Here is a 26,023-nt window from a genome sequence, read left to right as displayed (position 1 = left end):
ACCGAGGATAGCTCACCTTTGTAGACCTATTTCTTTTGTCGTTCTCCTAGGATAAATAAAAAAAATTTGAAAAATCTTGGCGAGCGGTAATTGCGTGAGGACATTTTGTTTATTTCCTTAATGTTTCTATAGGTAGAAAAACGTATTCTCTGTGTGTGGTTTTTTGTGAATTTTATTTCTATATTTCTTCAGGCAGAGTGTTGCTGCCTGCAAGGTTTATGAGTGAAATACTAAGTTATAAATAACAATTGTTGGGCCCAACTGTGATTCTCTCCTCCCCAAGACGCAGAACGTGCTCGGCCTAAATCAGCTACGGCAAATAGGTGTTTTCTATATTCTATGAATAAATGGTGAATTATTTTTAGTATGTATCTAATACGTGCATTAAAATAAACATCAATTGCATCGACTTAATATATTACGTTTGTACAGATTCAAAAAGCTGCTGAATTATCTACTCTTTTACCGCAAGGAAGTTCAATGCGCACTTTTTAAAACCAGACTTACGCAGGTACATTGTCGAGATTAGCATACGTACGCCACTGCTTCTAGGACTAGACACTGCGAGATGTGCGCAAACTTCCAAATCTACTGCTTAGATGTACCTACAATTTTACAATATGCGTTCATATAACTTCTGCATATTACAAGTTATCTTAATTTTCAGAATTACACATCGCTAACACCTGTTTGAAATCGAGCTCGACGTATTTGGTCTAAGTAGTGTGTACTCTCATTTGAAGGGCACTTGATTGTAGTTTGCTAGAGCTGTTCATTTTCATAAATAGAAGGTATAGGTGTGACCTGAAGGGTATATACACTGGCATTTACACGACTCCACACCGTACCTAATATACATAATAAGAACGTTTCATTTATATCAAAGGTATACGCCTAAACGAGTATCACAGGTTCATTCTAGTGCTACGATTGAGCATAGTAGTGAAAACGACCGGAGATTCTTACATCAGCCAAGACCCATATACCAGCAAGACCCTTCCGATTAAAAACAGAACACGAGGATGAGCTAGTAACAAAGCAAGCAGGGGAACGCGTATTATCTATCTAGTAGCACATGCTATATAGCATCATACATGTTCTGGTAGCCACAGTTTCCTAGCCTTAACGCAGATTATACCTCTGGCCTCTAAGGGACGTCGAATACATTGTTTTTCTATCTTAACAAAGTTAAGTTTAATATTGTCCGTAATAAAAACACTATCTACAAACGCATGTACGATGTTCTTATAGTATGTACCTCCCTTCAGGTTCTTAATACTGAAAAGAGAAGCTGAGAATCGATGTAACCCAGTCTTTATCGCTTTAGTAGCCCAAAATATAGATTTAAATCTTGCGATAGCCATTCGACATCTCGTTCGTTGACCATTACCTTTACTTGCTGCGCGTGCAGCACGCAAAAGCGGTACGTAACATTAGATTCGCTGTATTAGACACGGTCTCTTTTAACAGAACACAGGTACGCGCAGTGTGACCCTTGGTCACAGCTTAACGCTTAAGAAATGCTAGGGGAAGGTTAAAGTTCCTGTTTAGTCCAAGTAACAATTGGTCCCTACCAAACTATGAACATTATTCATACTTATGTCTAAATTTATTCGTGTTAAGAAAATACGATTGCGTCTCATGAGGAACGTCTAATTTTAAGGCTGGTGAGACTGGCCAACGATGGTACTGCTGATGTCGCGTAGTATTTGAGGCATATTATGCCAGATCTTTTATAATAAATGAAAATTCGCTATCCCACATACGATGTGATCAAATTGATACACGGCAAAACATGTAAAGGCTTGTTTCGTCCGACCCTTTCCAGGCCTCATTAATCAGTCAGGATCAATCTCCGCCATCCTTTCCTCGCATGTGTTGATGAATTCCGAGTAGGCAAAAATAATGGAGAGCCTGAATCTTTCTTTCCCGTCCCCCATAAAATACGGTATGTTATTTAGAAGGTAGACATACCTGTTAAGCGATAAACGGTGCAGGCTCATGGCGCACTTCAGAAACTTCGGTTCTATCGAAAGCATTTGGGGCCACCTTTATTTCCGACAAGACTAGCAGCATGCGCAGGAAAGTCTCGAGAGCGCATGTGTGCAACCACCGCTCACAAATGCTCGGGGGCAAAATCACTCTCAGGTACTTGAAGCTATTCACGGAACAGGATAGTGGCGTCTACCGTGAAACTTCATGTGATCTATGTTATCCATGTTAATCAACAATCCAGCTACATGCACGTAGCAAAACAGCCTAGTGAAAGCCCGCCTGACACAAGGTCGATTATTTCAGGACACTAAAAAACGATCGGCATTCAGCAATGTTTTTACGTCTTCGCCGTATACGGAACACGGAATGGCAGCAGAGGGCCCAGGTTCTCACCTTGAGTAACGTCAGTTGATTGGATTGTTAAATTGGTCATTCCAGCATCTACGCTCTGTGAGTTTTCCTATTGTGTGAATAGCTTTGATCTGTAATCTTTACTTAAATTTTATTTCTCGGAGTCACGTCAAACGTCGAGTCGAAATCTACGAACACAGTGAATAGCGTCTGATGCTAAAATGTATAAACAAACTTCCAAGAACCTCGTCAGCCAATGCATGATGCAATGAGACAGAGCAGCTGCCTCTCTTTGTGATCCTGCTCTCTAATCTAATTAATCAAGTCGATTGTTTTTATCTTCAATATGTCGCTTAGGGGGGTATGACTCTATCTTGTTTGTTGGTGTGCCGTAAGCAGGCATTAAGTAGGCGTGTCATGAGCGGACATGTCATTTTAAGTGCTCATTGCGGATTAGACCTTGTCCTGCTTTCTTGTTTAGCTGGCGTCGTTTCAAAAAGCTCTGTACTTCAAACACCAAGAATGATCTTCTCGTGCATCTTAAATCTCTGTTCATTCTAATGTACCAGCTCGTAAAGATACAACTTGTGGGATAATATTCGTTTTGAAGGGCTTGGAGAACACTGTTGATTTCTCCTCTATTCGCATTTAACGATATGATTCCTTTTCCACTTATATCACTAACTTGTCTTCCTGGAGTACAAAATATCAGCTTTTTAAAAGACGATAGAATGGCTCCATAGCCGGCCAAGACGCTCGAGTAATTGTTGCATCTGGCGCAGTATAACAGCCGATAGTTTGTAACTTGCATTATACCACGGGCGCGAATTCAGGTTAGTTATGGACCAGTTCAATCAAGCTTTAGGCGTAAGAATCAATGTTCGAAAACAAAATTGTCAAATTCAAACCTAATTTGATCGGATCCAGCATTTAAAAAAGCCCAACGATCTTTCTTTTTAGAGTTGTTCTTTGTTCGAAAAGTAGCTGGACTTCAACCAACATATGCCACCTTAGCGGACAGTTTCTTCCACTTTCTTAACCTTTAAATTATGACCCTCAAACGTTGGCAAACTACCCCCCAATATTGCTACGTCTTCCACATGCGTTATACGAATTTCTCTCCGTTTTTAGCTTTATAGCACTTCTAACAAACGAATTAAATTTGCTTGTTAGAAGTGCGGTACGACTTAGGTGTAGCTTTGCAATCGTTGCAAGACCGACCTAACTTATTTATTATCTAAGTGCATAGCAGAGATATCGTGAAATACCTCAATGCGTATTTTACCTTGATTCTGTTCTGGCGTCTTTTTCGCCTACCGCAAATGTTAGCATTACGTGGAATATTTGACGTAAATTTTAGGATCTAGGCGTCTTTCGGACACGCTGGTGGCCCGTCAGCCTCGCGTCCAAGTGCTACCTGCCCAGTTTCTCTGTATGTCAGGCTATACATTAGATGTATAGTATCGGTCTAGTACTAATCGTGCTTGTTTAAATAGGGATTTTAGCACAGACCATTGCCGACCTGCTGGGGACACAAGTATTTCATATAAGGATAGTTTGTCTGTGCGGGTCGTCTATTCGAGAAACCACGATAGCACATCGTGCCCTGCTAAAAGCCTGTTACCGTCGAAAGTGGGGCGGCGTTTACCTGACAGGTCGTGATAATGTTGTTTTGTACACGAAGAAGAGCTTTAGCCTCTTCAAAAACTAGCAGAACGCGACTGATTGAGTGTCGTTTTTTTAACGTAGTCGTACACCCGATATTATTTCATGCGCTATCTTTTGCACGAAACTCAGCTGCTGTCGTGTTTGATTTAAGGATGCCCTTAGTTATTAACCTCCGGTTATCAATAGATATTTTCGTGGTGTAGTATTCTAAAGATTTAATCATTAATGGTTGCACTGCGTTTCAGACAAGCTAGTTGCTTTGCTTATCATAGTATCGCAATCCAGTACGGGACGTCCTTGCTATCTTATTTCGACTCTATTAGCCGCAAGTATATAGCCGTGTCTAGAATTTACATTGACGTGCTCAATTATATATATATTTCTATTAAATTATTTATTATTGTTATCTATTAAATTAAATAAATCTTACAAAAAGATATCTATCTTTTTGTGACAGATAAGCCCAAGCACATAGGTACATATTGCGCACGTCTTAGGCAGTCACCTTGCGCGTAGATGTACAGTATATGCAGGCGGCATACTTGCACATCAGCTACAATTTACCTTTAAGCCCAAAAAGTTTGCTTAAATCTAGATATTGTGAAGTCACGCAGGTAAATTTCGATTTACCCGTTAGGGTAATTGACGACTGCGATTGAAGAGACAGATAGCAACACTATTCTAAACCTTATATATCACAGAGGCTTGCTTCAAGACTACTTTGAACGAATTCGGAAGCTTGTTGCATGCAGTTGTGATTACTTTAAGCACCCTATTTAATATTTTATATACCATTGCGAATTCTTTTTCATAAAACCAATATCTTTTATAGATAGGTGGCAGTTGCTTGAAGCCTAAATATCGTAAACGTGTCGTAACTCATCACAGCCGTTCGACCTCATTACGGCATTGCACTGGGCACAGATTACGCCAGGGATACATTAGACGGCGAGGTAATTGAAAACTGACGCATATTTATAGAGATCAATGCAGCAGTAGCCAAATCCCTTGTCTAAGGCCGGACATTATAAATTTGATAGCACTGCACTGCAGCACTCTTTCTTTAGGGAATGTTGTTTTGAGACTTTTGGCTGCAACTTGCTCCGTACTGGATTCAGTTACGCTTGCGACTATTTTTGGATGTGACTGCCTTTTGTATGTTAAACATACCCTGTAGCCAATGTGTCTCTGTCGGCTTGCCGATGCTTACCACAAACAAAATTACTATGTTTGGTAGATCTTCTACCTGAAGATGAAAATGTCTTGCATGAAGATGGCATCTTCCGATTACTTTGATCTTTTTTGGCATATATTTTACTATAATGTTCGGTTGTTAGTGAGGTACTATCATTATTTCAAGCAGCTTTTTTCAATTTGTATCTTTTTTTTGCATCGCCCGTTTCCCATCCCCTTTTGTTACGACAGTATGGCAGACAAAACGTTATGAATCATTCGGTGACTGCGCCGAATTTCGAGATCTTTATGCTAATAGTTTTCTCGTTTGTCGCGTTTCGCATTCGTCTTTTCTAAATTCTGCAACTGTCCTTACACCAAAGAAGACATCTATCTACATACACACATGTATATATATATATCTTCATCGCAGACTGAACGGAATAAGTAAAAAATGTTAGCCGAGTCGTAGTGGTCGTAAGGGCAATTGATATAGAAATCTTCTAAAAAATTAATAGTGATTCGACACTTTTCCTCCGACAAAGCTTATCAATCGTTTAGACGCAGTCGCCCGCAAGTATTATGCGGGGGGCAATATGCGTATAATCATATCCTAACTCGGTTAAGTATTGAAGAAGATTATAGCACTTGCTATAAATTGCAAATATATGAGAGCACTATAATGATCGAAGGACATAAACACCGTCGGTGGCTGGTCAAGAGTTGCTTTCGTGACCAAAAGCAAAATTTTCGAATTGGAGTCGCTCACGCATGGTATAATGGAAACCAAACATGGTGGACGATCTCGATCTATGTTCGAGAATTGGGGAGAAGCTCATTCGAAAATAAAATTAGCGCAATCTAATATGTCGCCTTGTCGTATCAATAGCCAAGAAAATTCTTAGCTTCGATCGAAGGATTGTTGAGCAGACATCAGCCCTGGTGTAAGCTAAATAAAGTCGTTATCTAGAAAAATTGTATTGAAATATTGGCACCAGGGGCAGTTTGTCAGTCATCGTGTTTTGGCTGATTGATTGTTAGGACCAGTTGAGGCATAAAGTGCTATACGCTTGTCATTAATTATCGATTCTGTTAGACATGTAACACGCGTTATCCAGATATGATACCAATTAGAACATATAATCAAATGGAATAAATCGTATTGCTATTATTACGCATTGTCCTTCACGTGTCTATGAGTGTAACTTACGTTTCGCGTTTTATAAAGGCGCGTCGTAATCTACTGCTGTTAGGACGGACTATTGATGGGTCGGAATGCCTCTAAACACGTAATCGCGTATCGCGGAAGTCTCAATCACTAACAGATGGCAGCATATACCGTTATGACATACAAAAGTAGTACAATAATTGACTCCTTACAAAAAATGGTGTCTAACCGTGACTAGCTTAACAACACTGAAAAAAATCTATTGTTATTCGTTGGTCCTACCTGACAGCTTTTCCATTATACAACATAGACGGATACTACAACGCATTTCTATGACAAAAGCATTGTCTTATGTCGTGCAAATATTGCGATGTCTTTATATGAGTAATTGATTTAGCCTTTGTTCTCTTTTCTTTTGGCCTACTTATTCTACTAAGCCTGTTACGCCACTTGATTTTTACTTCCGTTGCTTTTTTCTCTGTTCTCGCCTTCGTTTTGCTAGCTGATTGTATGCCGTGCCCCTAAAGAGATTTCCACAAAGGAAACTGTTAAAAGGTTAGTCTCTTTTTATCCTTTACAAGTCACTGATGTCTAGTTTTGCCAACGTATAGATAACTGAAGACCTTTCCTCCGCAACGGCAGTGTTCTTTCAAGATCTTTCCTGTTTGCCTAGGGGTCACCCTGGATAGGCTCGGCTTGGCCAGTCTACCCTACTATAATCTACTGACGATAAATGCATAACGGTTCCTCTTTTTGACCTTTTTCAGAGCCGACTTTTACGGTCGCTTCTGACCTAGCATTGTTGCTGTCGCTGTCGCGGCTGTCACCATGGGTAAGTACGGCAAGGCTCGGTGCGCTACATTTCGTTGTGTTATGCAGCGAGAAAAGGCCTTAATCGCGCAGGCAGGGGAAATGCTCTGCAGGCTACATTTGGTCCTGACCATAGCCCAACTTACACTGGCATTCTTTAACCAGAGGTCTGCGGCCGCTGTGCATTCATTCGTGCTTGTGCGTCGTCGTCGTCGTCGTCGTCTACTTTGCCATGCGCTTTGTGCTTTCCCGTTTGCCGGTGGACGTTTTTTGTCCGTCCTGCGTCAGCCGCCACTCGTCGGTAAAAGTCTGCTGTTTCAGGAGCGGCACTAGCAACAGTAGCCTGGTGTGGTACAAACGCTCGAAGTTGGCATCTCAACAAAAAAAAGTCTTTTTTTCTTTGTCCTTATTCTGTCTCTTTTGGCCGCAACTATCGTCTGTGGAAACGACAAACCAAACCCCTCAGCGGACGGTCATTTGTCTGAGTGTGACGGGTCAGTTTTGCTGGTAAAACGGATGTCTCCGCCAGCACGTAGACTTCATTTGAGTAAGCGGCTTGCCCTACTCATGCCGTGACCAGCTTCTTGCTCATATCCCGCACATGGGACGGCACAACCTAGCCTCAGGGATATTTCCTATTGAAAAGATTGGCGAGATAGTTGGGTGCGTGCGTTAATGTACGCAAGAATGCATGTGCCTATCAATTTGTTCAAGAGAATGTTTTTGTTTCAGCTGATTTATGCGAGTGTGTGTGGGGACCGAATAGCGCGTAGGAAAATAGAGCCTAGGTACAGTAAATAGATAGATAACTGACACCGTCTGAAAGACGATGAAGAAGAAGAAATATTGTCGTAATTCATCGAAATTGAAAAATAGAGCACACGTATATGGGACTGTAATCCTAATTATAAGAGGTGCGGGATAGGATGGATATGGCTAATTTTCTTTAAAAATTGTCAGAAATCGTTTGCTATTTTCGGAGGCATCAATGCCTATTAATTTACAAATCAAAGAATCGGTATCCGAGTTGTGATCATAGTTTTGATGTCTAAAAACGTAGTGGTAACTGGCTAAACCAACGTTGCACGAAACTATGAATGATAGATTAAAAATGCCGTTAAACAGTGTGAGCGGTGAGCTAAATAGTCAATAAGTACTATTTTCTTCTTATTATTATGCCATGTAGGAGCGGGATTCCAGAATTTTAAGTTCAAAAGTCCAGTTATATTTGACTGCTCAGGGATTTCACCAGTGAAAATTAGCAAACGTTCTTTTGCCGAATGGAAATTGTTGTACCCCTTGTGAAAAGAACGTCTTTTTTTTCAGAATAAACAAGTACGATGCAATTGAGAAATTTGTCTTTGTAGTCACAAACAATTAAAGCCATCCAATATTCCGTGACCACGAACACTGTTTAGTTTACCGTACCCTTGCAGTCACACTTACCTTTCTTGTCCATCATTTTTTCGTAGTAGTGATTACTATTACATTAAACAATCGAAGCTAATTCCTTCTGCTGAATATATCCTTCGAGCAGAATGATGCCGAGACAATATGCATTTAAGCTCTAATTAACATGTTGACCTTTCCGTGCTTCCCTTAGTACCGCTAATGCTGTCGCCATGTAATATCGCCATAGCTATATTGGTCTTTTGGCGTTACGGACCGCGTACAAAAATCGCTGGAGTGTGAAACATGCCACCTTTGTCCCCCGTGGAATTTATTCTCGCTGGGGATTGCGCCCCACTCTAAAGACGAGTTCTAGGCGGATGGGTGAACCACGGACTATACCCAAGGGTGCCGTAAACTTTCCCACACAAAAAAGTGGCCTCCTAAAGAGTACTGCGGTGCGCATGGATTGCTTCTGCTCCCTATGGTAGTTCTTTATTAAATTTCATCTGTTCCCTTATGTTTCGAGATTTTTTGGGCTAATTACAGGTCGCATGAAGGACAAAGGCTATTTTTAGAGGTTATGAGTTTTTTAAATACCGCGAGCTGTTTCTCGAGCTCCTGTGTCTGGCGGAACACGAGAGAGACAGGACTGAGCGATTGCGGATTACGAAAAGCCATATGGTCATAGGTGCGTCAGTTGAGCGGGTAAGTGGATTTCTTAAACGGTCACGAACTTTAAGAGGGCGCAATACACGAATTTTGTCGAGTCCAAAACGATATACGATGATAGCCAGAAATGTATCATTCGTTTTATTTTCTCCAAAAAATAGACAAAAACCGCTTGAATTTGTCGCAAGTTTCAAGTTCTAGATCCCTTCTAAAAACGAATAATCTGAACTTTAGCACTATCTATGCTTGGTTCACTTTTCGTTTTATGCCAATACCGCAGTAGCCCTATGTCAATACAAAATCAGACTGATATAATCAATCGATTATCGCGAAATTTTTCATAGAAGCTTTAGGGCACTAGTTCTATAAAAACGTAGACTGTTGTTTAGTGCATGATAACTGCATTTCCAAGATAAAAAGTCTAATTTATTTAATATTATATTGAACCTCTTCGGCATTTTTTTGGTGTTTCGCGTTGCTATGAACGCCTGTTGCCTACGGAAAGGATGCAAGGGAAATTTGGATGCTCCCATATGGACGTTTCAGTCATCAAGTTACTTGCCCAGTGCAAAAGAAACAACTTTAGTACGCACTGGATTAAGCACAACAAGTTCATATTACTTTTGCTCGAGGAAGGTAATTGAAATACAAGCTACTGATGCTTGTACTACTATAAAAGCACCTGTGCATTCATCGTAGTAGCTGCTTATCGATGACAAACTAATGTAGTATTAACTGCGGTCTATTAGGTCTCTTTTTTTTTACACAGAACATCTTTATTGTGTCATTTCGGCCGGGAATTTCACGTTTCTCATTAATAAGATCATGGGTTATAATGGCCATTTGCTTAGACAGCCTGCTTTCGTTTACTCCAAAATTAGTGAGTTCCATTCGAGCAGAGAAAACCGTCTTTTCTTCGAGCTAAGAGGTCTTGCACAGCTTGCAATTATCCTCTTTCTTTCTTGTAAAGAAGCTGCTTTGGAATAATAGACATTTACTTTGATTCGACTATACCTTCAAACTTTATCTATAACTTTTCAATTGTTTATAGCGACATCTACCTTTTGCTTGCTTTGGCGTCTGGGTGTTTTTATCGGGCGACGCCGACATTATTGCCGATTTATGGCTATGTCCTAATAGCGCTTGCTGTACGTCGAGATCCTGGTGGCAGTTTTTGGGCTATAGTTTTTCCGTGCCCATTAACAGGCTGCTGTCTCGTTGTTTCGGGCACTCAAAGAAGGCATGCAGTCGCTACGCTTAGCTACGAAGGCATTCGACGAGTATGTCCAGACTGAACTCCGTTGTTGCCATAGAGACTAAAAAGCGATTGCCGTTGGATGGGAAAGAGGATCCATTGATTTATCTGATTTTTGATCGAAGGCCGAGGCGGCTCTATCAACTAACGAGAACCGAAACCCAGAACATCCAGAAAGGATAGCAAATGTATCAGAAGCAACACATCCGACAAAGCTTAGCTACGAAAGAGGGCACAGCAACAAGTTCCGATTATGTGTACGCTATAGCACTTTTTTTTACTATAAAATGTTTGCATCTCGTTTCAGATAAGCTTTCTGGGCTCTCTGAAAAAAGGGTACACGGCGCTAATCTGATGATTATTCTAACAATGGTATTGTTACCGTATCACTAAAAACAATGTTTCATCCACATATTGTTACGATTCTAAATTTAATCGTCCAACGCGTAAAAATATTGAAGCAGCGAGCGTTTTTTTACTTTGTATAAATTCCGTTGACACCAGCTATTCATTACCGGATTAATTTGAAAGTCAAATGTGTCACGTCGATAAAAACGATCAAGCTTCTTTTTTTAGCTAAGTGTGCAATATAGTTAACAAGTATACATAATGTGCTACCTTTGGCCGAAAACTGTTCATTTGAAACAGACACGTTCGCCTGTACTTCGCCAGTACCTGGTAATCACGGTAGCTAACGGAAGCTTTGACGTTATAAGAACTAAAAGTTAACCAAAAAAAGACTCGAATGTGACGCGCCTACCATGTAGACACGGATCAAGCGAAAACTCGATCATCTTCTACAAGTTTATAACATTGCTCCGTAATGTCCTGTGAAATCATTACGAGACAGGCCGTTCTAAGGCTGTTAATAAAACTGTTTACGTATTTACCAGTCATATCTATGCTTAAATGACTCTGTCGTTGAGCCAATGTTTCGTAGAGTATTGTGTTATATTTTATATGTGAGTAGACTGTTAAGTTTCATATGAATATCCGTACTTAAACGGTATATTTTGTACGTAAGGCATTTTATTCTCAGTCGACTAAAAGGCAGCTGAGTTCTACATCAGCTCTACACATTGATTTGGGTTAGTACTAGTGCAAAAGTTTCCGCGTTTTAAACGACGTGATCGGAAAATGAGGGTCGTTAGTCTCGATATAGCTGTACATCCCCAAGAGTGGGAGGAGAGGAAATTCGGGGGCAGTTATACAAACAGGGACAATAGCCTAGGGCTCCCCAGAGACCTTTTCGATGTATCTCCAAAAGAGCATGCGGCAACCAGGTACTGGATGCCGCCATGAATATCAATCAGAAATGGCTAAACCTTAGCTTTAACGGCTACGCGCGAACAGATTGCATTATCATCTCTAGATACTTTCGCGCCCCATGTATTTTTCAACCAATGCACTATTTTGCGACCTCATGTCAAATTCTTAAACATCACTATAAATACCCTTAATAGAAATTAAAGAGTAATGCTTACTTATCGAAGTAGTCAATTACGCCGTATAAATTTGACACTGTTTTTTTCCCGAAGCTCGTGAATTGGCCTACAGAAGAATACTTTAAGAAAAGGATCAACGACAAAATCCCCGCCGATCTGGTCTGACGTACAAGACCACATACTAAAATTTCTTAGCAGTTTGACTATAATATTAGAATTAATATTAAAAACTGTTGTAATAACTGATACACGTCAGTACAAATACCTGTAACGAAACTTTTGTAGAGTATGCAAGAAACTGAAAAACCCACAAGATGCAGGAGGACAGATGAGCCCTGTTTTGTCTTTACTCAAAATTACTTTCTTATAATATATCCAACGTGTGCAAAGGCAGTTTGAGTTGGTGCGACTGCAAAAATTTACGAAGGCACTGGTGGATTTTTTCAATCTGTCCGACCAAGAAAGTGTTCGAAACAAGCCCAAGTTAAATTGGCTGTATATTCCCTGGAGGAATCCCGTAAACGTCTCCTCTAATACGATACAAAAAACAAGCATTAAGATGATGTAACCAGTTTTATTTGTCTCGTTGATACTGCACTAGTTTAGTTGAATGGGTAACGCGATAATGAAAATATTCACTATGATTCAAGCTCACTTAAATGCCAAGTTCAAGAACTTTCAACATGACTTCCTATATACGTTTATACAAACTGTGTTGCTCATACCTAAACTACTAGCAAAAAGGAATGTATGAAAACAAAGATGTAGATCATAAGCTAATTATATCGATACAACTTTCTTTGCACCCACACGTGAGTGGAGTCGCTATCCACATCAGTGACAAAAAAATATCTACATAGATATTCCATGTAATTCCTTCGAGATGAATCCTTCAAGTATGTATACAAGTGTGTAGTAATTTTCATGCATGAACGATAAAAAACCACCAAATGAATATTGGCTTAAGTATTATCTAATGTTGTTTATCTTCGCGATTGCATTATCTGAATATGTACATGTGCTGTGCAAGCTCAACAGAACGGGTTTTCAGTTCATACAATGCACATGTAATCGTGACGTTCGTGTGTACGTATGTTAGTTGGAATTAAAAGGTGCCCAATAAGTCCGTATAGAAACCCGTGAGTTATACAATTGAGTCGTACCACAAAAACATACATTTTCATGCTTTATTTAACGTTTGTCCTTGGTCTCGTACTTTTAGCACCATAGTCATTTGTTCTTAACAGACGCAATTAAAATGTACTAGCGAAGAACGCCATATGCACTATGACAAGAACAAAAATTGAGCTTGTAAGGTTGAACTAAAATGTTTAGCATTATACACAACCAATTTGTATGTATCAGCAGTCATATCCATCAGACCTTTCTTACATTCACTAGTGTTCACTGCGCTAATTTGGAAATGGTATGATCAATAAGGGCATATCGATCATCAATTCAGCAGATCTTTTTTTTTTTTTGCCAACATTGTGGATTCCGCCGGTTTAACTGAATAGATGCCATAAAAATCAATCACAGGGATTCTTCAACCACTCGAAAAAATCTCAAGGTAGAATATGTTTCATAGCAATTTTATAGAAGCTTCATTGTAACGTTCTCATAACAGAATCATTAACAATAAGTGAAATCGGCGTTTCAACATGGCTTCAGCGACTTAGGCTTATCATTGAATGCGGACTGTCTATCACTGAAACAGATCTAAAGAACCAATAAACTGAGGATAGATCTGAAGGGGTCGTCGCGATTCTTCTTAGGCAACATTTTGACACAACATAGCACTAATTAACAGCGATTAATATCAGCTGAAACTTCAATGAAGGCAGAGGGCAAAGTGTTTTTCATTTTCGACAAAATATCACTATTTATATTGTCGCCGAATTCAAGATGATCTAAATCGTATGATAATATCGCTCACACATGACACAGTATGGTTACTTCGAATCCATTGAATTAATAGGTATAAACCGTGCACTTATAATATATATATATATATATATATAGAGACGTACATACCCTTATGTCAATATATGGTCGATGACTACAGATTTTGTCGTCTGCTTGTCGCCACTGCTGCTTCAATTGTCGAGTTGAGGTCAACTGGACGTCTTGCTTATAGAAACTCTACTATCTGATTTCATTTTTCTTCGAGTCAATAGCACGATCATTGGGTAGCATCACTGATGCGTTCCCAAAATGATATGAACATTAGCACAAGGACCGTTGCAAACAACCAAATTTGAAAAAGATAGAAAAATACCTTTGTAAGCACGAACGCCTTATTCAAATCGGATCGTTCGCATACTATCGAACATTGTTTGCCATGTCAAAAGTTCGCATCTTTAACATAGTACTTATATCTATTTGTTTACTTCTGCTTCACTTTTATCTCCTGTTTGTTGTTCTAATGTTTCGTAGCAATAATATTTGGCACCATTGCTATCGCACAACAATCTATTTCCTATCTGGTTTAGATGTGCAAGTTTATCCGTGTGTATCTCACGAATTTTTCGATTGATTACCTATACATATGGCTTTAAGACATACTGAAGTACTGGCTCGCTGTCGATCCTCGTTTCGTACGCCATTCACTTTGTCTCAATGATTGTCGACGAAGAGTATACAACGAAATTTGTTCCTCGACAATGAAGCTAGACGGGATATAAACTTATGTCTGTATGATCGACTCTTCGGCAAGCAAAGAAAAACATAGGAATACGTGGTCATTGATAGCGGCCATAATACCCTGAACGTTAAAGCGCTGCACAATAGCAATAATATGTATGTAATAATAACAGTCGTCATTGGCACGTCTCAATGTATTACGAGGCTTCGTCGCTAACCTTTTATCCCTATTCTCAGTCGTTCTAATTTCCTCCGTTTTGTTATAACAATAATAATTCGATTGTCTGTTTGCTAATTCTACCTAAGATGCATATACAAATTGCTGCCTCCCTGATGCAGATCTTCATCGAATTTTCTCTCTTCATATTTAGGTTCTAACTGCTAATGCGCTCACGATACAAAATCGTCTATCCAAGATACCTCGTAGTGCTCATTGAGTATTCGCAGCACCTCGTGTGCTTATCCGTAGGGAACGTCGCTCTTTACCTTGTTGTACGTATTTGTCCGCTTAGAGTCTGTGCATCAGACGTATTTCAACTATTGTTAATATCCGTGATTTTGTGGGGCGTTATGAGCTGTAGACTGCTGCGAAAGTAACCGCCCAGTTGGCAATGGCTAGTTATTGGATAAGCGTTTTCGTATTTGATAATGAAGGTACATATATGGGCTGCTCTAGCTCCTTCGTACACGGGCGTATAGTTACTTTACTTGAAGGGTTAGATGCCGTATGTAGACTCCAGGACGTCGTTATTTTTGCTACTGAATAAACGGCATTAACACTGTTCAGGATCAGAGTTCGGATATTTTTCTATCCCTATGCAGACCTGACTAACAACAATTAGATTGTTGTCCGTTTCTTCTGTAGGACAAATGGGGTTAAAATCGTGCACGCTTTTTACGCATGTCGCGCCCCGTTTTGTGTTATTTCGAGGTGACCGAGTTCTGGAGCTCTAACAGCCGCCTGCAAATTCAATTGCAATATGTAGATGTTAACTTCGCACTTTGTTTTTAGGAAAAGGCTCTGAATATGTATAATGCTCGGTTAGCAGCCGTTTGTTGCCCCATCTGTGGACGGAAAATGGTCACTAATTCAATGATAACTCTGTTGTAGTATACGCTGGTGGCAATTTTTTCCATGACTAACCAATTCGAGTTAGCTTCGTTACACGTGTTGTCTCCTTCCTTTAAACAGGTGGTTATTCGGTTTAACTAGATCTATTCTTAACCAAGTTCATCAATTTTAACTTCTCTCTCTCTCTCTCTCTCTCTCTCTCTTGCTCTCTATTTTTCTTCTAGCAGAAATTCGAAAGAATGATCAAACTCAAGGAGTTTAGGTACAATTTAAACTGAATTCTGTTAACACGGGTCCGAATAGTACTCTACTGATATAGAATTTCCTAATATGGCTCACACTTCTTCACAGTGCCGGCACACTTACCATTCACTTTCTTTTCGAGCTGCTTGTAATGACATAAATAAAACATAGTCTGATTATTAACTATTTTGCAATAATTATAGGCATACACATAAAAGTCAATTTGCCGTATGACAAACAAAGAGCTTGAGTTTGCAGAAGTCAGTTTTGTATTTAGGGAAAGAGTTTACCAGCTTTATTAGGTTTAATATATAAACGTCGCACTGTGGGAGCAATTACTTTGAAAGTTTGAAGAATAACCGTTAACATAATGAAGGAGAAACATAATGGCATATTAAGTGAACAATAAGTCAGAGACACAAAGATAAGGCTTGAAAAACATCAAAGCATCAGATGAGTCGAATCGGATGCAGCAGTTCTGTTGGGCTTGGAATCATCGCCATATAAAGAAACAAAGACCCACATCTTCGTGAAGCCTCAAACATGACTAGCGTCCCTAAATACAACAGACAGATCGTTTGTCTGAAAAAAAACATCATCATTTTACCTTCTGTTGTCAGTTTTGGTCTGAAGTTGTTCCTTTTTTTCTAATAGGGCACTGCGTAACTGTTGTTCTGTTTCGGCGTCAAGGGTCCCGTCCGAATTACCCGAACTAACAAGGGCATCGAGTTCACGGGTTTCATCTCTAAGTTTTTGGATCGACGCGTATACCTCGTCCTCGGGCTAGAACGGTTGAATGTAGCAGGCAAATCAAAGGCCACAACTTACAATCCAGTACTATTTTTATGCATCATATGTAGTATGAGGTAGCTCAATGAAGATTAGTTTGCATCTTCTACCAAAGAGAGGAATAGAAATGAATCTAACAAGAAAATAAAAACGTGCTCTAGTAGCTCACTTCTTCTAATTAACAGAATTGGCAACCGAAAAACGAATAGGCTCATTTAACAAGAGCTAGAACTTAAATTGCCGTCAAGGTCTCTGCCCTTCCACCGATTAATGATCACATTTAATTTTTTAGATATCAATCAAAAACGACTAAAATAATAATAATGAACGGTCGATTTGTGTTAACAAATTTAGCAGTTGTATCGGTTTATGTGCATATGATACATGCAAAATATTTAGAACTGCTGAATTATCGAGCAAGCATGTAAAATTGACTCGTATTTCTATTCAAAAGTGAAAGTTCAGACAAGGAGAAAAACGGAGTTTGTGTGGTAGCCGATAGGTTTTATCTGCACCAACAGATGTATCTATAGCTATGTCTTGTATAGATATTCGCACAAGTATGTAAAGGTGGAGGATATTGTGGTTATGCTGTAGGGTATCGGAGCGTAATAGGGTCAAAAACAGGAGCCAATGTGTACTTGTACGGAAAACGTAGTTCGCAAGGATCGGATTTGTTAAATCTATCCGGGTTGAATTTAAGGATTCGTCTGTGTACATCTTACCTATACCAACTCTCCTTTCGGTATGGCGAAAGCATTGAGTTTGCTTTGCAGCTGACCACTTTGTTCACTTCATCCACTCCTTTAAGTGCACAAAATTTTTGTAATTTCAGACGGCATATAACTTTTTTGCTCAGGCCATATTCGACATAATCTATATTTAACCAGAATAATATTAATAGTAGTATTGTCAAACTCCTGTAGTTGCAGATCCGAATTTCCTCCTTGTTACAACACTTTCCGTTGCTAACGGTTCCTTTCTATTCAAAGGTGCCTTTGCTGTTAATTGAACTCATACAATTAGCGTTATTCAGTGGTCTCCAATGCGTCGCTGACAGGTACAAACGACAATAAAACAGCTGGTTTGTTATTAGGACAAATGGGTTATTTCTACTTTATGTTACGAGATATCATACGTTCATACATTGAACGAGTACTAGCCAACGAATGCAAATATCTGATAAATCCACGCGCACGATAACGCGCACATCCACCTATAGAAATCTCTGTGTCGAGAGCCAACACTTCATTTAAGATCAATATTTGTCGAATAGGCCAATAAATGTTTGTCATAAGTTCTTGCAAGAACTTTTTGTTCAGCAACAACAAGTTCTGCGAACTTAAAACAGCTTCATGTCATATAGCAAGTCGTATATTAGGCAGCCAATAAACAGTCACTGTTCATCCGATCGCTATAAGAGCAAATCAATAGCCTCAACCCCATTCGACGTTCGAACGTATATTACGTTGTGCGAACTATGGTAGATCGTACATTCTTCGAACACTTGAAGCGGTGCTTCTTGTTTTCCCTCACAGAATTAATGAAATACTAAGCAATTATATTGCAGGTTTTCCATTTAGATCGACTGTCTGGTCAAAACCTGTAAAGGGGCGTAAAGCGTAACATAAAGCGTAGCATCGAACGATGCTGCATTATACATTCGTGTTCCGAAGAAATTAGCCTTTTTGCAAACGTATCTATTTATCAATAGAACAAAAGATAGAAAAGAAGCGATGAATCCGCAGAAAAAATTGTCACTTCCGTTTACTGCAGTCGATTTAGGCTACGCATATCATAGGAAGAGTTGAGCGGTTATAGCAAGTAAAAGCATCACGTGACCCCCGTACTGGTGCCTGAATCCAGTTAAGCCTCTGCTTGCAAGTGGGACGTGCCTGCCAATAGTTTCGACGCCGGTCCTGGCTTTGCCTATCTTTTCTAATTATACTACAAACACAGTGTAATTATAATAGCAAGCAACGCTGCGACACCGCTGTTCAACAATGCTTGCGTGACGACAAATTGGCTTAACGAACACCGCCGTTGACATGGCCGCTCATATACGTTAAAGGACTGCCGGGAGTAACCTTCGTAGGGCAATGGAGGCATGCTAATGCGCATAGGAACAACGGGAGCAGAAAAAACCTTCATCGAAGCCTGGCTTCTGACCAGCCTATCAGCCTATGCACTTCTCTACGTTTGGCTGTACGTTACACTACGACGTGACTAACGTAAAAAGTGAAGAGTGGCTTGCGACAAGTCCCGGGGAAGGTGGCCAGAGCTGGTACGACGCGCCGAAGGTTGCTGGTCGCAATGTCATAGACACGACAATAATAAAAGAAAAACAACAACCATCCTTTATACTGTTGTAATTAGAAAAGTTAGCGAATAAGCGTGCTGGGTATGAGTGTTCGGGGCGTGCGAGCAGGCAACAACCCCTTCCCCTGTGCTTTATCCGATTGCAAAACGTAGTCTAGAAGACAGTACGCATAGTGGAAACTACAACTGATTATATACTACATCCGAGTCCTTGTAATATAGATCTATTTCTTACGAATGATGCTCGGTCTTGTGAGTGGACGCGATGCTGGCTACTTTTGGTCGTAAAGACAGTCAGTATCCATTTTTCGATTAAAACTCATTGTTTTCCTTGTGTGTTCTTTTCCAGCTGAGCTAGACAATGTTGTAATATATTGAATCAAGGGCCAATATACGACAGTGCGAATATCTTCTTTCTCAACGCCATTAAATACTAACGTGCAGAAAACTCGAATAGAATTAGATTTACAAAAAGAAAAATAACAATATTTATGCCAATAGTTTTGCCTACCTTTGCCAGACTCATGTTAAAATGTACAAGAAGCGAGGCAAGTTCTAGTGATTCGCTGTATTCGTTCTTGAGCGGAACCGATCTATAACCTGGTCGTAGACACAACAGCGGATACGTTGCATGGCCAAGAAAATTTGGTTCTCCAAACATGTCCTCATCAAATATTGCGAATCGCAGAAGGGCCAATTCAGGATTCATGACGTCAAACACGAAGTGCTCGTTTGACCACGATGGATTCAGGCCATTATCCGCTAAAAGTCAATGAAATTAGCTATCATAGAAGGAAAGTGAAATCAAAATAAGTGTAAACTTAATGTTTGTTATTACAAAGTGAAATCAGCCGAACTGCATCCGTAAGTTAAAGTAATCCGTCGTTTATATACTGTGCGACCTAACGTGTGTGTGTGTGTAGCATCTACAACTGCTGTCTTTGGCTGCTTCAAGTTGGTAACGGCACCCGGTCTGTTCATTCCGCGTTCGGCTCGAGTAAATATGAATATTTAAAGTAGAAGTTTAATCGCGCCTGGCGTTAGTTATTTTATCTAAATGTTTATTTTGTTAATTATATGTATTTGGTTATTCGTAATAAGCTTATCCGACGACGTTCATGCCTTTTTCGATATTTACCTATACTGGTTCATCGAAGCTATATACAGTTGTTCCTCCCTATTATCACATTGCACGCAGTCGGCTACAACGATCTACATTCGGATATCGTTTTCGGATATTTTGCAATTTTCGTCAGATAAAGAAACGTGCTTCTGTGAAATCTAATCCTTATAATGTTCCTATTTACCATAACGTTTTGTTGCCCTATTAGTCGAGGCGTGTCGCTTACAACTACTGAGACGGCTGTTTTTCCCTGGGGGTGACTACGCAAAAACGTTTGGCCCCCACGTGCACGTGAGAAACTATTACTGTCAAACGTACGTAGCAGGCTTAATTTCACACTGCTAGGAAAGGCGCAGGATAGAATACGACGAGCTACTTACATATTGTAACTGTCTTTTGCTTGGCACAGTCATAATCGGCGCCAATGACTTCAACTTCAATGTAAGGACTAACAATACCCCGGCCGGACTTCATCAGATGACGGGCTCCGATGATCTAAAATACATAAAAAAAAGTAAGCACTAGTTAGTGTGTATATATATGACTATTGCGAATGTTTTCACTGCCGCGGATATGCGCCTGAACCTATTCAAGGAAATGGTCGACTCTGTGACGACCCAAGCGTATTTGATGCAGCCATCATGTATCATAATTTGAAAAAAAAACATTGTGGCCTATATCCTCTCGTAAACAAGGATGAAACAAACAGGGTAATACGAGGATGATTTATATCGATATTGCTAATGTTGCATGCCAGTCTAATGGGTCCAGTTTAAGGCAAACCCCTTTGAAATTTCCACACTGGACTAAACGTACGCGAAAATATAAACAATCACTAACTCGGTAAAGCGGTATTTTCACATTTCACGCTCTAAGGACTACAATTGACCCCCACCAGCACTGTTGTACTAATCACTTTGCGACAACATGTTAATTAAGCTGGTTACTGTAGACTGGCTGGACGCTTCCTGCAATTGCCAGATCTTTTCCGTGGAAATAAAATGTGCGCTAAATCGGTAAGCAAGAAACGATAATGCAAACAAACAACGCCACCAAATGTATCCCTTTTCCTGCTCCGACCGTTAAGGCTGATCATTGCCTACATGAATAAGAAAACTAGATCAAGACTGAATACGTACCCTTATGCTGAGCACGCACGCTTTCACGTTGGCAGGAAGGCTCTTCCGATCGTATGGGTCGAAATTGTCCTGAAACATGTACTCTGGCCGAAGCACATAGCCGCATCGTCCATTCTGAATAAATCGAGCCTCATTTAATTGCATCGGTCGATCTGGAATTGAAAAACACATGTAAGTAATAATAACGAGCCAATAAACTTTCATATTTAAAGCTTTGTTAACATTTGTGTAAGGAAATTCTTCTTGAGCTATGAACTAAGACTTTGTGTAACTTCCACCATAACAATTCGATGATAGATATACTCACGATTAGAATGAATGACTAGAGTGAGAATTCTATAACGAGCTTTTTCCTTACCTGGTGTCTGGTAGTTAAGCGCCACCATTTGTACGCCAGCATTCCACAATCGCACAGGGTCGTAATTGGAAGAATCGATTCGACTGCCCTTCGGATACACTCGACTGAATTGTAGTCGATGATAACGCATGAAGAAGTTTACGTGGCCTGGAAGAAGTAAACGTTCAGCCTTCGTTTCGGGAAATGAAGACATCTCACAGAAGTTCCCGGCTCGTTCGGGGCACCATTGGACTGATCGGCAGTAGATAATTAGATTTGATAATTCTTTGGCCAATCGAAGACTGCGCTCCATCTCCTTCCGCTGTTCCAACTATCGATCAGCAAACATCCAACAGTAACGTTATGATAAACAAAAATATCACCGAAATAATAAACAGCCTTGTCTTAATACGTAATGAAACGCATGCTTTTACATAGCACGTATGTGCATCTCCGAATTTCCATCAGATCTGAAGGGATCGAACGCCAAAATAGCCCCAAGACACAGTACTAAATACAGTAGCTTTTGAAATAATTTAGTTCCACATACTGCCCCCATATAATTGATTTAAAAGGAGCTACCCTTGTCTGTTCGTGCTTTCAGCGGGCCGAAATTTCAAAACACAAACCATATCATTAGCGGACTGAGCGATTTGGCGAATCTTGTTAATCCACTCTTCCATTTCTTCTGCTGATGGCGCTGCGATGTCTTTTTGCATTGACTGAGTCGGTGACGTTATTCGGAATACAAATCTGCCACGATTTTGAAGGACTTCCACAGAACAGCCTAACAAGAAAGATAAACCTGGTTATTTATAAACTACGTATTGGCAATGCAGGTGGTCATATCCGTCGCAAACAATCTTACGGCGTTTTTGCATTCAGTTGCTTCCAACAGAGTTCGGCTGTTACATTGAAATTATATCCTTTGAGAGAATAACAACCAGCTACCGACTTTTTTTGTAGTAAAATGTACTTTTCTTAGTTCATGGTTTTTTTGATTCAAAATGGATGTGTCCTGCGCTAAGCGATGAAAACCCATACGGGCTAAGTGTTCTTACCTGCAATATCGATACAGCCCTTTTGCAAAGTTCCAAGTGGGGCCAGTTCTCCATCGTCGCCCTCGCCGCCAGCGCCGCTCGCGTTCTCTAATGCCACGTCACTTGCGCTCACCTCAGTAACGAAGTTTGCCGGAAAATACTGTTCCTTTTTTCCACCGTAATCGCCTTTCCACCAACCGCCATCTTGCTTGACGACGTTCGTAATGATAGCGTGCTTTGGAAACGATAGTTCGTCTGACTTTTGCGCCCTGTAAGTTACCCGAGAAGATCATCTCCGGTATCAATTACTATTCTCAACAGCAGCCTTACGGAGAAGGGCAGCTATGGCTAAGATGCTATATCTCAGCCACTAGAAATAAATCATTCTCAGTAAAAAATCAAATTTTAAGGTGTTTGGTAGGCAATCCAAGTCCAACAGAACCTAATAACGGGTTTAAAGATGACCGTTGTTTTATGTATAGTCGCTGTTAGAAAAAAATAACGCAGGCGCTCAGTTGGTATACTACACCTATAATCGTAGAGGGCCTTTACGGTGATTTGGTTCTTAAAGTGGTTTGGATCCATATACTGGCCGAGGTCTGATTGCATCGAGCTTAAATTAGTAGCATCGTCTGAAAGCCGGTTTAATCCACTATCGCAGACGGGGAATCGACTAAAAACAAAACAACACGAACGTGTCATTCAATCAAGATATGTTTGATCAAGACAGTGAATGATGATTGGCAATGTTATTCCAGTAGCTGAACTAGCTCAATGTGGAGGGACGACTTCAATTTAACTGGATCAAAAAATCCATTATTTAAATGATTCTTACTTAAGCGTGATGCCCTTATACAGGGTGTGTTTTTCAAAGTGGGCAATCAGGTCGGCGAGACTTTCGAAGTGCGCATTGCCCAGTATGAATAGTCGGCCTTCTTGACGAATTCGGCAATGCTTGATCCCTCCGTCCGCTCTGCGGAACGACAAGCACAAAGTTTAGCTCTTGAACAAATATAAATAGCAACTGGAGCATCTCTAGAGAATGATAAATGATCGTTTTATAGGTCGCCTAGATTTATATATGCGATAACAATAGTATTTTGATTGTCTAACTAAAACGAGCTTTCTTATATCGCAATCGCTGAATACGCGGTTTACGACTCATTAGTAATTTAAATCAAATTTGCGGTTGAGCCGTTGCTATTGTCTTTACTGCGCGAACGTTTTTTTGTCCTTAAGTGAGTATTAAAGGATAGGTCAAGTTCTGTTTTTTGGGTGTACTAGATTAATACTATTCCAATGGGAAGCATATTTTTGCAACGCGTCAATACCCTTTAGATATATCGAGTACTAACGAGATTGCTTATACGTAGAATATGAATATGGGTAGTTTTGTCGTGCTACCCAGCTAAGTACAAACGACAGGTGATGGACACTAGGGAAAACACGAAAAAGTAAGTCTGCTAATGTCTTGAGTAGTATTAAGCTACGATATTTACTCGGTCTACGCCGACTACACTACGTTACGGTTATACTGTTATTAGATAACTTAAACGGAAAGCGAAGTTACAATGTATGGATATAACAAAGCATTGCGTTCATTCTGTAAGGTTCTAGCCGACGGCATTATTAACGCATATGGCTTTTGGATTTCTCAGTCACTACTAACGGCAATTTGATACGCTTCTCAAGGTACAACTTTCATCGTAGAAGAACGTGAAAAAATATGGGATCCGAATTTGTCATAGAGTAAAATCATCAGTGAAATATGCTTTCGGTAATTGTCAAAACCAATACAATACTTTCTTATCGTTAGATTAGAGCAACGCCAAAATCGTGGGATGCTTTAGAGGCAACCTTGAATCGGTTGAGTAACAAAAACATCGACAGAGGTCTTCGGCAGCAAAGGTACACACGTGATTGATACGATTTCAACGAAACAAATAGATTAATTAGAAACACAATAAAGGCTGTCAATATGGAGGATGAATTTTTATTATCTTATATAGGATCAACACAAACAATAGGCTACAATTGGCCAGCTTAACAATTTCATGCGCAGATCTTCGCTTGTTAGTAGATAGGACAGCGATCCAGTTCAGTAGAAAACCAGTATATTATATTACGTATACAGTGGAAATTTCTTACCGCGAAGGACTACTTTCAAGTTAAAGTTTTTAGGATAAAAATCACCCATTGTTTTTGTAGTCGTCCACTAAAACATGTAGAAGACCAACCAATCAAGCAAGCAAGGCTTACATTAGGCACAAATCAACAAGTCAATCAAGAACAACTATGCTTTTCTTAATAACGCGATAATCTGATCCTAATCTATCACGGAGGGCTCCACTTCGTCGGAATTAATATGGTAATTTAACATAAACATCGTTTTTGTCTTTGCTACAAGCAGGTATGTGCTGTTTATTATGTATAAATGTGTTTTTATACATTACCTAAATGACAACGCGAAGCAGTTGTCTGCTTTGTTTTCGGATGGCCTAACGATGAAACAACCGTCGAATGGAGCCTTTCTGAGTAATTCTTCCGTTTTATATTTGCTAATTGTCGCACTGTACCACTCTTTACCCTCATGGCTGGAAAACAATCAAAGATGACACCAAGTTATAAAATGCATGCATCTGTTAGATAGACGGGTTGGAATTGGTATATAAACGTTTTCCTGAATGGCAATTCATTATATCTTATCATGCGGAACGCGGTATATGTATTGATATGGATCGAATCGATACCCGGGTTGCGATCTTTTCGGTAAAGACTAGTTTGTGGAAAAAACTGAATTCTTCACGGCAGCTGCTTATGGTTGAAAATGTTAGGGGATCAGTGAGGATCGAAACGTACACTTTATTAGCAGATTCATCATTCACGGGTGGTCACACGCAAACAAACACATCATTGTCAGCTCTTACGCATTGGCAACAGCCTTCATTTCCGGTCGTAGCAGCAAATAATACCAATCATAGTAAACTGGCATCGACATATCGACCTAAGTAGCAATTCGTCTCGGCCAGAAGCGGCCCTGCGGTAAACCGCTGAATTTCCTATTAGCGGAACTGAATTAGGCCCGACACTCAAGACCTAGCTGTAACTATCAGTGCTGTCGGGGCAGGTCATAACAGCAAAGATGCCTTTCTATCGTATGCTGAGAACTGTAACTTCGGTTATTTTGAGTAACAGATAGAAATGTACCGCTGTGTGAACAAAAGATGAAATCGACCTAACGAACAATCAACCCCAACAAATTTCGCAAAATAGCTAATTCACTTGCGGACTTAAACTTCAAATATGGCAAAGTTACGTTTCATGTTAAATGAAATAAAGTTGAACGTTATGCCTACCATTTATGTTAGGAGACAGTTGATCAGGCCGCTTGT

General features: G+C 39.9%; 1 protein-coding gene and 1 long non-coding RNA gene across 9 annotated transcripts in view; one reads left to right on the top strand and one right to left on the bottom strand.

The window, feature by feature from the left end:
• Window positions 1–12,480: 12,480 nt before the first annotated feature.
• sl (small wing phospholipase C gamma 1) overlaps window positions 12,481–26,023 on the bottom strand; it is an 83,745-nt gene continuing 70,202 nt past the window's right edge. For 3 of the 8 annotated variants that reach the window (XM_022796371.2, XM_086985715.1, XM_086985714.1), the window contains 11 exons: window positions 25,085–25,225; window positions 23,467–23,604; window positions 23,161–23,304; window positions 22,653–22,900; window positions 22,221–22,378; window positions 21,613–21,922; window positions 21,255–21,406; window positions 20,496–20,610; window positions 19,504–19,754; window positions 16,492–16,667; window positions 12,481–15,530 (listed from right to left, as the gene is read on the bottom strand). In XM_022796371.2, coding sequence (XP_022652106.1) covers window positions 15,491–15,530; window positions 16,492–16,667; window positions 19,504–19,754; window positions 20,496–20,610; window positions 21,255–21,406; window positions 21,613–21,922; window positions 22,221–22,378; window positions 22,653–22,900; window positions 23,161–23,304; window positions 23,467–23,604; window positions 25,085–25,225 — 1,873 coding nt within the window. In that variant the 3' untranslated portion in view covers window positions 12,481–15,490. Of the gene's footprint in view, window positions 15,531–16,007; window positions 16,027–16,491; window positions 16,668–17,054; window positions 17,478–19,503; window positions 19,775–20,495; window positions 20,611–21,254; window positions 21,407–21,612; window positions 21,923–22,220; window positions 22,379–22,652; window positions 22,901–23,160; window positions 23,305–23,466; window positions 23,605–25,084; window positions 25,226–26,023 lie in introns of those variants that run through there. The other 5 variants (XM_022796372.2, XR_002671712.2, XM_022796373.2 and 2 more) reach the window with 5 other exon arrangements.
• On the top strand, window positions 19,751–22,012 carry LOC111246566 (uncharacterized). Its single transcript, XR_015325284.1, has 6 exons — window positions 19,751–19,989; window positions 20,324–20,429; window positions 20,525–20,629; window positions 20,992–21,131; window positions 21,290–21,425; window positions 21,627–22,012. It is a non-coding gene; the product is annotated as an uncharacterized LOC111246566 (long non-coding RNA).

This window comes from Varroa destructor, unplaced genomic scaffold, assembly GCF_002443255.2.
Source record: "Varroa destructor unplaced genomic scaffold, Vdes_3.0 BEIS01000003.1, whole genome shotgun sequence".
NCBI lineage: Eukaryota > Metazoa > Arthropoda > Arachnida > Mesostigmata > Varroidae > Varroa > Varroa destructor.
Note: the sequence above shows the minus strand (reverse complement) of the source record. Positions and strands in the feature narration are given on the sequence as shown.